Below are 12416 nucleotides of genomic sequence, written 5' to 3'. Positions count from 1 at the left end.
TTTAGAGCATCTTCTTAGGGCTTCCTCAATTCCTTTCTTCACTCTGTAGTTTCTAAGGGCCAAACATATTTATCCTGACACTATGACTAAACAGTTTTCCACAGGGCAAATAGCAATTCCCAGCGAGGTTAGGCAAATGGCACAAGCAGAAAAGGTTCAACTTTTCCTCTCCACTGTGCAGAAACTCCAGTACAAACCAGGACCTCAACTGGCTATTTACACTTTTTTTTAAAAAAATCTCAACTTTTTTGACCATGTATATTTAGTAGAATCCATCTAGGACTGTACTACTGTAGACTGCAGGTGCATAGAACATATTGTGTCCCCCATTAAGAAAAACAAACTCTTTGGACTTAGAACACTAGCAAGTTAGAAAGACAGGCTAGAATATTTCTCCTTGGTGTACTGATCTTTTACATAAGGGTATATTACAGGGCTGTGTGTATTTATTAGTGTATCAGTAGAATGATGAGATTTAAATGTTCATGAGATTTAAATGTTCATAAACCAAAGTCAGTAATGGTTGTTGTGGATTTTCCGGGCTGTATAGCCATGGTCTTGGCATTGTAGTTCCTGACGTTTCGCCAGCAGCTGTGACTGGCATCTTCAGAGGTGTAGCACCAAAAGATAGAGATCTCTCAGTGTCACAATGTCACAGTGTCACAGTGACACTGAGAGATCTCTGTCTTTTGGTGCTACACCTCTGAAGATGCCAGTCACAGCTGCTGGTGAAACGTCAGGAACTACAATGCCAAGACCACGGCTATTCAGCCTGGAAAATCCACAACAACCATCGTTCTCCGGCCGTGAAAGCCTTCGACAATATATCAAAGTCAGTAATGTCTGATTTGGATTCATAATATATTTTAGTCAAGAGTTCAGTAGCACCTTTAAGACTAACCAACTTTATTGTAGCATAAGCTTTCGAGAACCACAGCTCTCGTCAGATGCATGTAACAAATTAATATATTTTGTTACTGAGGACCAGCCACCATTTAGATTTTTGATACATCATTAATTTTACTCTCAAAATCAACTTCCATACTTAGGTAAAACCAAAGTAAAATTTCCCAGACATAATGTTTTTTTAATAAAATGAAACAAGAAGTATTTAGGATCGAAGACCTAAAAGACCTAAGATTATGTCTTTTTCTATTATTCAGATTTTGATGTGTGGATTTTATTGACATATAATCATGTAGGGCTGTAATGGGATTCAGTTTTTATCAGTGGAGCTTCAAGAGTATCATTTATTTCTTTTGATGCTTTTTTTGGTTCTGATGAAAAATGAGAGAGAAAACATTGAAAATGGCCTTTTCCTTTGAACAAGGGCTGTTTCTTTTTGTTTATTAAATTGTAAGTTACCTTCTACCTCCTTCAATGTATCAAAAAGACAACCATGTTGACATTTTGGCCACATAACAAAGCTAATTTATTAACCCTATATTTAATGGGTTGTGTATGCATATGTGTAAAGTGCCGTCAGGTCACTGACGGTGACCCTGGTGGGGCTTTCAAGGCAAGCGAGAAGCAGAGGTGGTTTGCCAGTGCCTTTCTCTGCAGAGTTTTCCTTGGTGGTCTCCCATCCAAGTACTGACCCTGCATAGCTTTTGAGATCTGACAAGATCGGGCTATGCTATGCTGCCTTCCCTCTCATTTAATGGGTTAAAAGGGAGGTCATTAAGCACGTAAAATGTATGTCATTCGTTAACAGTAAGAAGTTGTTGTTAGCCACGCTGGACTAAAAGAACAATCCGATACCCAGAACACAGTCCACATAATGCCTTTCATTAGGACCAACCAAATGACGCATAACGGTGTGCAAAGAATTCTGTCAGGCCGGTTGCGATTAAAAAAAATAAAACATAGGAAAAAGAAGAAGCGTCAGGACATGATGTAACAATTGTGGTATAATCTGCCTTGTGCTTTCGATGTTCACTGCAGAGCTATTGCAGGTGTCCAGTGACCTACTTTTTTTTACTTGGGAAATGCATGAACCCGTACCTGAAAGGGAAGGATTCTGTCATAGGATTTTGCTGAATGCTTGAAGGTGCACGAATCACTCTGCCTCACGACAACAACAACGCAGGGACTCCTCTGATCTCCAAACCAATTTCTTTTTAGGGATATTCCTTCATTGCTCCCTCCATCCTTTTCAACCGCAACGCTGTGACAGCTGACGTGCTTGGTGCGGCGCTGGACGGGGAGCGCCCAGGAAGCGCTGCTGTGGCCCGCAGTGCCATGATGAAGGTAACGATGCCCCTTGAAGAGGAAAATGGGGAACTTTTACACACGGGAGGAGGCAGTCCTCACAGCTTTAAATGGGCCGCCTTGGGGCAGTTGCCAACGGAAATCTCCAGATCCCTCTTGGAGCGAGTTTCAATTGGCAGAGCCTCTGTCATCCAGAGCTTGTCCCAGATGATAAGTTCAAAGAATGTACCTACTCTGTGCGTGATGTGCCGTCAAGTCACTTCCAACTTGTAGCAACCCTATGAATTAACATCTTCCAAAGTGTCGTATCGTTGACAGCCGTGCTCAGGTCTTGCAAACTGAAGGCCGTGGTTTCCTTTATTGAGTCGAGCCGTCCCATTTTTGGTCTTCTTTTCCTATTGCCTTCCCCTTTTCCTAGCGTTATTGTCTTTTCTAGAGAGTTGTAATGCTGTTAGAAGTGTTTAACCCAGGAAGATATCTCCGGATAAACACCTCTCTCTTCACACTGCTGTTAGACTGAGCCTTTCTTGTTTCCCTGGGCCCAGGCTGAAGGGCTTGCATTTCCCACCGTCTGAATCCAGCCGCATAATTACCCTAGGAACATGCCACAGGGGCCCTTCCAGGAACTATGAATTGCTTTTGATTATTTTTTTTATTGAAATGTGGTCTGAATGCTGGGGTGTGTTTTTTTTTAAATCCTAGTTTTAAATAAATCAGCTATATGTTTTTGCACACGCACACACAACCAGTGGGCTTTTCTGTACAACTTGCCTTCACTACTTGCGGCGAGGTAGATTTATACACCGAACAGCTTGGACCCTAGTATTTATTTAGATACTTATCACCCTACTTTTTCTCCCCAGTGGAGATCCAAAGAAGCTTACGACATTGTTCTCCCTTTCTCCATTTTATCTTAACAACAACAACCCTGTGAGGTAGATTAGATTGAGAGAGAATGACAGGCCCAAAGTTACCATTGAGCTTACATGGCAGAATAGGGATTCGAACCCCAGTCTCCCAGATCCTAGTCCATCACTCTAACCACTATACAACACTGACCTTCTTTCTGGTTGGGCCCTTCTTCATCGGGTACAGTGTTGGTCCTTCACTGTAGCTGCATTCCTCTAGCAGTAGGCTTTTCTGCTCTTTGAAAGACATTGATCTTGAATGAGCAGAAGTGCCTAACACTGGAGGAATGTGCTGCACAAGCTGAAACAAGGCCTTGAATCCAAGCCAGTAAAACTAGGGGTTGCCAGTTTTCCCCACCCGCCCTCTTTCCTGTGCTTTTAACAGCAACCTGAGAAATTTAGTAAGCAAAGCTTTTCTAGGCGTGGAGATAATGCAGTGGAGAAAGGCTTCACTCATATCATTTCTGCATGTCAGGCTACTGTTAAGAGATACAGGAGCGAGACCAGCAAAAAAAAAAAAGAGGGTTGGCAAACTTTAAATAAAATTAATTAATTCTAACGTCCGGAAAGCACAATTGTGGGTTCTTTGCAGTGTATTCAGGAGGCATCCTCTCTGTGTGGAGCCACATTACGACTTCTGTTCCAATTCCTCCTCCTTTTGCCCAGGATTCTTCGTTCTTCCAACAGTACGAGATGGACTTGAAGGAGTCGCCCCTGGGCGAAGGCAGCTTCTCCTTGTGCCGCCGATGCCGCCAGCGCCAAAACGGAGCTGAATTTGCTGTCAAGATCATCAGTAAAAGGTGCTTGCCCGCCATTCCGTTCCCTCCCCCCACAAGGAGGTTTTTGTTTTATGCTCAGAACCACCGAGGATGTTCGTGTTTAGTAGAACTTTTCCCCACCCTTCCCTTGCCGGTTTAGGGGTGAAGGAGTAGACTGGGAGACCAGAAAGCAGGCATGGTCTGCGGTACTTGGCAGGAGGCCCCTGGCAGAGGGAAAGCTTATATAAGTACCCACAGCCAAGAAGAGGACAGGGTTGGGAGCCAATTTGAACTCCAGACAAGGCAGAAGAGTGGCAGGGCCCCAGCCCTTTCTGGCTCATTAGCACTTTAAAGAAAGTGCCATGTTTGAACCACGTGGAAATGGTGTGCATAATATTTTGTATGTGGTTATTCATTTCCCTGGGATTTTGCACAAGGAGCAGCTGTCAGCGGTTGAAGCCTCTTGGTTGAAAGGTTCCTGGTTCCTGGTTCAGTTTTCTGTCAGTGGAATGGGACTCTCCCCCGCCCCCCGCAGCTCATTAATTGCCACAGATTATTGCTCCCGGGGGATAAAGAACCCAGAAGAATGACATCAGGGGGTCTGCAGCAAGAAGGGAGGTGGAACTGGTGGAAAACTGGTGCCATCTTGCAGGGCCGTATTATTCATACGGCTGACTAGGCTGAAGCCTAGGGGCCCCGCAGGGACTAAAGGCCCATCTATTTTTTTTTTTTTTGCTAAGCGCTGTTACCTGCGCCCTATAAAGAGCCCCATGGCGCAGAGTGGTAAAGCTGCAGTACTGCAGTCCAAGCTCTGATCATGACCTGCATTCGATCCTGGAGGAAGCCGGGTTCAGGTAACCGGCTCAAGGTTGACTCAGCCTTCCATCCTTCCGAGGTCTGTAAAATGAGTACCCATTTTTCTGGGGGTAAAGTGTAGATGACTGGGGAAGGCAATGGCAAACCACCCCGTGAAAAGTCTGCCAAGAAAACGTTGTGATGTGACATCCCCTCATGGGTCAGTAATGACTTGGTGCTTGCACAGGGGACTTACCTTTACCTTTAGGGCTCCAATGGTTAAAGGCACTTTACACTCAGCGCTGTCGCAATACTCTCATAAGTATATATGAATAGAATTCTTCAGGAGACCCTCAAAATGGATATAGGGCTATGTACTGTGTTCTAGTACCTACTGCACCAGGGTCATGCTGTCAGCTGTAGTGGGGTGAAACATTGGAGTGCCAAAGGGGTCCTAAAATACCTGAAAGCCATGGGTTAATACGGCCCTGCCACCTTGGGCTGCTTTCACACATGTGAGCTAATGCAGTTTCAATGCGTTTTAGCAGTCATTTGCAAACTGTTTCATACAAGAAAATCACTTGCAAAAGATTGCTAAAGTGCATTCAAAGTGCATTATCCAACGTATGTGAAAGCCATGTTGATCTAAAGCCAGCCTGATGTATTTGAATGTGGGCTGGTCCTTTGCATTCCATTAACCCCCTCTCCCACCTCAACCCCAATCCAGGATGGAAGTGAATACGCAGCGGGAAGTGGCTGCCCTGCAAATCTGTGAAGCTCATCCGAACATTGTCAAGTTGCATGATGTCCATCATGACCAGGTAACGTGTTTGCTTTCTTATTTCCTGAGGGATATTGCATTTTGCAGTTGTGTGATGTATCAAACTATTGGGGCAGATATCTTTTCCAACCCAAGGTCTCTACTGTCAACTTCTAGAGATGGTTTTGTGTAGTGGTTAAGAATGGCAGGACTCTAATCTAGAGAGCCGAGTTTGATTCCGCACTCCTCCACTTGAAGCCAGCTGGGTGATCTTGGGTCAGTCACAGCTCAGAGCTCTCTCAGCCCCACCCACCTCACAGGGTGATTGTTGTAAGGATAATAACAACACACTTTGTAAACAGCTCTGAGTGGGTGTTAAGTTGTCCTGAAGGGCAGTGTATAAATTGAATGTTATTATTAGGTTTCAGGTGGAAGCAGGCAGGCAGAAGATACTGCTTAGTTGACTGGGCAGGGGCTCCCTCCTACCTGGCATTGGCAAGGACGAGTATTGCATACTGCTGACCCTTACTGTGTCTGGTGGTGTAACCTGAGGCTATAGAGTCCCATCGGGTTAAGTCTCAGCCTTGGCCCATGAATTTTTTTTGTTTTGCTGTTCTCAGTTATTTGCATCTTTCCTCGCAGTATCACACGTATCTGGTGATGGAATTGCTCCGGGGTGGGGAACTACTTGACCGCATCAAGAAGAAGCAACACTTCAGCGAATCAGAAGCCAGCCAGATCATGCGCAGCCTCGTTTCTGCCGTCAGCTTCATGCATGATGCCGGCGTGGTGCACCGTGACCTCAAGCCTGAGGTACCAGGGAAGTGCAAGGAGGGAGGGCTTGAGGTGGGGAGGGCAAGCAGACAACTAGATGTCCCAAATGCCTGTTAAGAATGTGATGAGGCATCAGAGTCAGTTCCAGATTTGGAGGGGGGCTGGGCAGGAAGTGTCTAGGAGCACCAGCCAAGCAGCGCTTAGACCTCCCCCCTGCCCACCACTGTGCCCATTGCTTGTAGCCCCTCTTCCTGCTCCGCCACCCACATGCCCCTCCCCGACCAGCCTTCCCAATGTCTTTCTCTGCTAGATCACTCACTTGCAAGCCCTCCTAGCCACACGCATCCCATAACATGCCCTTACACTGAATACTGTGTACATTAGAGACTATGGGTGGCAGGAGGACTTGCCGGCGGGCAAGCAGAAGGGTGCACGGGAAGTGGGGAGGGTCAGGCAGGGGGTGGCAGCAATAGGCCCTGCTGGAAGCCCTGGGAGTTGCCCCACTTGGAAGTATGATGATGCTAGCCCTGTAGGACAATGCTACCCATAACCCCCTGCGGTGGGTTACCGTGGCAGGTCTGATGGATAAAGACAGGTACTACACAGTTTTAGGTGAGCAGCCACGTTGGTCTGCAGTAGAACAGCAGGCTTTGAGTCCAGTGGCCCCTTAGAGACCAGCAAGATTCTCAGAGTGTAAGCCTTCGAGAGTCAGAGCTCCCTTCTTCAGATACCCAAAGGAGCTCTGACTGTCCAAAGCTCAGACCCTGAAAATCTTGTTTGTCTCTGAGGTGCCACTGGACTCCAAACCTGTCAAGATACGACACAGTGACGGGTGTGACCTCATGGAACAGAGGAGATGCCATAGTTTTGTGGTGTTAAGGCAGAAGCTCTATGGCCTCAAGGAATGGGGGAAGGGCCACCAATCAGGCCAGGCCTCCAGAGGTCTTGTGCCCTTATTGGTACAAGGAGAAGCCCTGCCACTATCTCAGCCTCGGGGATGAACATGTGGATCCGCCTTATGTTGAGTCAGACCAGTTGGTCTGTCAAGGTCAGTACTGTCTGTTCTGACGGGCAGCAGGGTCTCAGGTAGAAAGGTCTTTTACATCGCCTATTTCTCGGTCCTTGTAGCTGGAGATGCTGGAGTTTGAACTTGGGCCCATCCGCATACAATTAGATGCTGTCCCAACCCCGATGGGGTTGGCTGATTTATATACCACATGTGCACCCTGTCCTCAGGCCAGAATATTCAGGGTAGTTCACACGGAGAGATCCCATTTTAATCTCAGCACAATTCTTACTTCCTTTTCTTATACCCGCCCTTCCTCTCCAACGGGGACCCAGAGCAGCTTGCATCCTTCTCTTCTCCGTTTTGTTTGTGAGACGGGATGGCAACTTGTCCAGGGGAACTTTGTAGCTGAATAAAGATTTGAATTTGGGTCTTTTCTGCTCCAGTTACTACAGGGCAACTGCATTTGGAATACTGGGCACAATCCTGGATGTCCTTGATAACCAAAATTATTATGAGGTTGGAGCTCACTTTTCCTGTGAGGAAAGGCTAAAGCTTTGGGGGGTTTTCAGTTCAGAAAAATCTTTACCAACGAGGGATATGAGAGAGGTTATAAAATTATACATGGCTTGGAGAAAGTAGAAACAGAGAACATCCTTTTCCATAGAACTAGAATGCAGGTTCATCCAGTGAAGCGGATGGCAGTATATTCAGGACAGGACTGAATGTACTTTTTCATACAATGTGTAATAATTCTACGCAATTCACTGCCACACAATGTGGGCTACTAGGTCAGCAGGCTTTGAAAGGAGATAAGAAAAGTTCGTGGGGGAGGAAAAGTCGATCAATGGCTATTAGCCCAGATGAATAGATGAACCTCCCTATTCAGAGGCTGTTTACCTCTGAAAACAAGTTGTTTCAAGAGACAACAACAGTGGGGGAGTTTGGATTCCGTGCCCTGCTTGTAGGCTTTCTGGGGACATCAGTGAGAAACAGGGCTTAGGTGGACCTTTGGTCTGATCCAGGAGAGCTGTTACAACACTCCAGACACTGATTGATTTTGGCTCTTACATTTTGGCTCTCGCTTTGACTAATTGTGAAAAATTAGGGAGAATCAAGACAGTCAGGGCACAGGAGAATCAGCAGGAGTGGGTAGGGTAGGGAGCGATGGGGGTTAAGATGATGTATCTAGTCACAACATGCTAACTCGGCGTGCAACTGCTTTTGCCTGTGTCCACTCCTAGAACATTCTGTACGCAGACGAGTCAGAGGGCGCCCCCGTAAAAGTGATCGACTTCGGCTTTGCTCGACTGCGACCCCAGAACTCACAGCCCATGCAGACGCCCTGCTTTACCTTGCAGTATGCCGCGCCCGAGCTCTTGCAAGATGGGGGTTACGATGAGTCATGTGACCTTTGGAGCCTGGGCGTTATCTTGGTAGGTGTCTGTGGGAGACAATTACCCTCCTTCCTTCCCTCTGCTCTTTCTGGGGCCTTCTGCATCACTCTTCTTGTCTCTCACTAAATGGGACTCCGACTTCCTTCCCTGCCCACATTCCAGGCCTACGGCAGTTGCTCCACCACTTGCAAAATGACATTTCCAGTCATTTTGTGCCAGAACATGAGGGCTAGCACCTTGCTTAATCTTTTTCTGATGTCAGCAATGAGATTCCTTTCCAGTTTTGTTATGTTTGTTATTTTGATTCCTCTGTCTTTAGAGTCCTGAAGCACTTTCCAATTACAGTATGCCATTTTGTGTGGGAAGGTGACATGTATACATCAATCATGTCAGATCTTGGAAACTAAGCAGGGTCAGCCCCAGCTGGTACTAGGATGGGAAACCACAAAGGAGGACTGGGGTTGCTAGGTGGCAATCCACATCAGCTCCTCACTTGCCTTGCAAACTCCTTGATGGGGTCACCCTAAGTCAGTTGTGACTTGACATCGCACACACATAAGAAAAGAGCTTTCCTCTAATAGTTCCTTATAAAGAACCCCCAAATAATCAACTGGGCTTTGCCCTCCTGATAAGATTGTTTTTGTTTGCATCTGCCAACAGAGTCAGAGCTTTACAATAATCCTATGAGGTCAGGCAAGATTGAAATGAAGCGGCTTGAGATAACTACACAGTTTTGGAGCCTTAGAACGGCAGTTTCAGGAAACACGGGGAACCATCTTGGCTAGGTGAAAATGTTGCATGTGCCCTCCCCCCCAGCTTAATTTTTTTGCTTCTGTTTTTCTCCTCCGCTCCAGTACACCATGCTATCTGGGCAGGTCCCCTTCCACAGCAACCAGGAAGGGAGTGCAGCGAACCACGCAGCTGAGATCATGCGCAAGATCAAGGAAGGGCAATTCTCCCTGGAGGGCGAGGCCTGGAAGAACGTATCTGAGGAAGCAAAGGAGCTGGTTAGAGGTGAAGGGGGTGCACTTTGGCAGGGGGGATATAACAAGACCTGGGGTAAGCTGTGGGTAAAGGTGGGAAGCTGGAGGTTATTTATTATTATTTATTTAGTACCTTTTTTTATACTGCTCAGAGCTCAAGGAGGACAGGTATACATCATTCTCCCCTCCTTTGCTTTATCATAACAACCACCTTGTGAGGCACATTATGCTGCGAGGGAGTGACTGCCCCCTGAGGTCACCCGGGGATCTTCATGGCACAACAGGATTTGATCCTGGGCCGCCAAGATTCTAGTCCAGTCTTATAACCACTGCACCAAGCTGACTGTCCACTTGGTTTCAACAGGGATTGGGAAAACGTCCCCACAGAAAGGGCTCAGTGTTTTGTTGTCCGGATTTCTGGGAGGCTGGAAGGTCCCAACTTAGGGCTGAGAAGACACCCGTGTGGTCACGGACGCATAACCTTAGGTGCTGAGCAGGGCCATCTTGCGGCTTGAAGATGGTCCATAAGCAGAGTACTTTAAAAGGGGCCAGTAAGAATTGTGCAGCAAGAAAATGTGACAGGGAGGGACATCGTAGCTCAGTGATAGAATACTTGACTTTGATAGCAGAAAGTTACAGATTCACTACTTGGCATCTCCTGAGGATCTTAGATTGGGAGGGTGATCAGGGGTCTGGGAGATGCTCTGGAGAGTTATCTCTAGTCAGGGTAAAAAATATCGAGCAAGATAGATCGGTGGCCTGATTTGGTGTAAGGCAGCTGCATCTCTTCATAAGAATTTTGCAACCTGCGTATATTAAAGAAAATCTACACCTATTTTCTTCATTCCAGGCCCATTTTTAGAACTCACTTTTTGATATATCAAAGCCTGGCCTCCAGTTGCTTTGCTTTCAGGTGCACAGGGGAAAAGAGAGGCAGTTTTCTACCCAACCTTTGAAAAAGAAAAAAAACTGCAAAGACAGGAGGAGCATTGACAAGCATTTAACTTAATAAAATAAAACTTCAATTAAAAAACAATTTCATACCTTAACCTCCCATCTAACATGTCACGGATGCCTACCGGGACATGTTTGTCCTTGTTCTCATACCAAAGATTGCTGCTCCAGCCCCCTGTTGCTGAAGACTCTAATCTATGGCTTCATGCTGTGTTCATTTCCACTGCAGCCGTATGCCCTCTGCTGCTTTGAAAGCCAAACACAACTGTGCTTGTTGTTAAAAATATTACAAGGAAAATGTAATTGCCCGCTAGGATGTTCACAGTTCAAATATATTTAATCCGCTGCAGGGTGGGAATTGGTGGGCTGTGCACTGCATGGTGCCTTAGCGTTCATGCACGTGTATTGACAGGGACGTGTGCCAAAGCTGCGTTCACCCTCCCACTCAGAGATCTAACTTCCTGGGAGCTTGGGGGGAAGGAACTGAAGTCTGAAGATGCCCGTGCTGGAGACTCACAAAATGTTAACGAGTCTTCGTCAAGAGGCAAAAATAGGAAAAGTGATTTCCCAGGGACAAGGACCAGAAATGGAGATGGTGTCTAGCATATGTCCTTATAATGATTACTGGTATTCGTGCTTTTACTGTTGTATGTTGACTTCTGATTCTCCCTTGCTCCTTCACCGTCACCCCGGGTTCATCAGCACCACTGATGCCTCCTCATTTTATTTAAGAAAGTTTGATTCCACTGCTTCTGTACTCAGGATGAGCTCACAGTAAAGAGAAATCTAATAAAGAACAATTAAAATCACAACCTGCAGAAAGAGAGCGAGAGAAAAAAATCCAACATTCAAATTAAAAATAACACAGCCTGACATTAAAGCTGTAATCAATGCAATCCTCCGCCCACTCATCAAAGATTAAAAGCCTGTTTTAAAAGCTTGTGTTTTGCAACCTGTGCGGAATATACTCACTTATCAAGTTTGCTTTCCTCACTTGTTCAAGCAGACTGTGCGGGAGTTGCTACAGAGAAGGTTTGCTTCCTTAGCTCAGGTTTAGGATTACTTTTAGGCTTGTAATGCTGGTGATGCAAACTCAGTTCTTCGTAGGACTTTGCAGGTGAAATACACAGAGCTGCTGTGCACAAGTAGCAACCCAGTTTAAACAAGACGCCGCACCCAGGAAAAGGTCCCGCAGGCAAATTCTTGCCCACATGCTACCATGTAGCACTCAAGAAGATGTGTACGCTAGACACGTGTCTGTGTGAATAGGGCCTGTATCTTATTTGGATCTCAATGTACCCTAGGGAAATCAAATAAAAGAGAGAACCCTCCTTTTCACCACCTCTCACTGCCGGTTTGGGGTGAAAACCCCAAGGAGAACAATGTGCGTACTTGTGGGATCTTTAAAATATAGAGCTGAAGCTGTCAGACTTCCAGGAAAGGAAAACGGGAAGAAATTTAGCTAAATAATCAGGGATAGTTTACTGAGAGGGAAGAAGGTTACAAGCGTGTAGTAAATGTAATATTCAAGTTTTTTAAAGCACAGACTACTAAAATTCCTGTAATACCTGAACGGTGTCTCCAAAGCCCATGTGCAATATAACAACAACAACAACATTCAATTTATATACCACCCTTCAGGACAACTTAATGCCCACTCAGAGCAGTTGACAAAGTATGTCATTATTATCGCCACAACAAAATACCCTGTGAGGTGGGTGGGGCTGAGAGAGCTCCAGAGAGCCGTGACTAGCCCAAGGTCACCCAGCTGGCTTCAAGCGGAGGAGTGGGGAATCAAACCCGGCTCTCCAGATTAGAGTCCTGCGCTCTTAACCACTACACCAAACTGGCTCTCATATCCCTTCATATA

General features: G+C 46.1%; 1 protein-coding gene across 2 annotated transcripts in view; it reads left to right on the top strand.

The window, feature by feature from the left end:
- RPS6KA4 (ribosomal protein S6 kinase A4) overlaps window positions 1-12416 on the top strand; it is a 42753-nt gene that overhangs the window by 23215 nt on the left and 7122 nt on the right. For both annotated transcript variants that reach the window (XM_054993109.1, XM_054993119.1), the window contains exons 10-15: window positions 2125-2250; window positions 3786-3919; window positions 5400-5493; window positions 6075-6245; window positions 8457-8648; window positions 9464-9623. In XM_054993109.1, coding sequence (XP_054849084.1) covers window positions 2125-2250; window positions 3786-3919; window positions 5400-5493; window positions 6075-6245; window positions 8457-8648; window positions 9464-9623 — 877 coding nt within the window. The remainder of the gene's footprint in view (window positions 1-2124; window positions 2251-3785; window positions 3920-5399; window positions 5494-6074; window positions 6246-8456; window positions 8649-9463; window positions 9624-12416) is intronic.

Source organism: Eublepharis macularius, chromosome 1 (assembly GCF_028583425.1).
Source record: "Eublepharis macularius isolate TG4126 chromosome 1, MPM_Emac_v1.0, whole genome shotgun sequence".
NCBI lineage: Eukaryota > Metazoa > Chordata > Lepidosauria > Squamata > Eublepharidae > Eublepharis > Eublepharis macularius.
The sequence above is the reverse complement of the archived record's forward strand: the minus strand, read 5'-3'. Positions and strand labels throughout refer to the sequence as shown.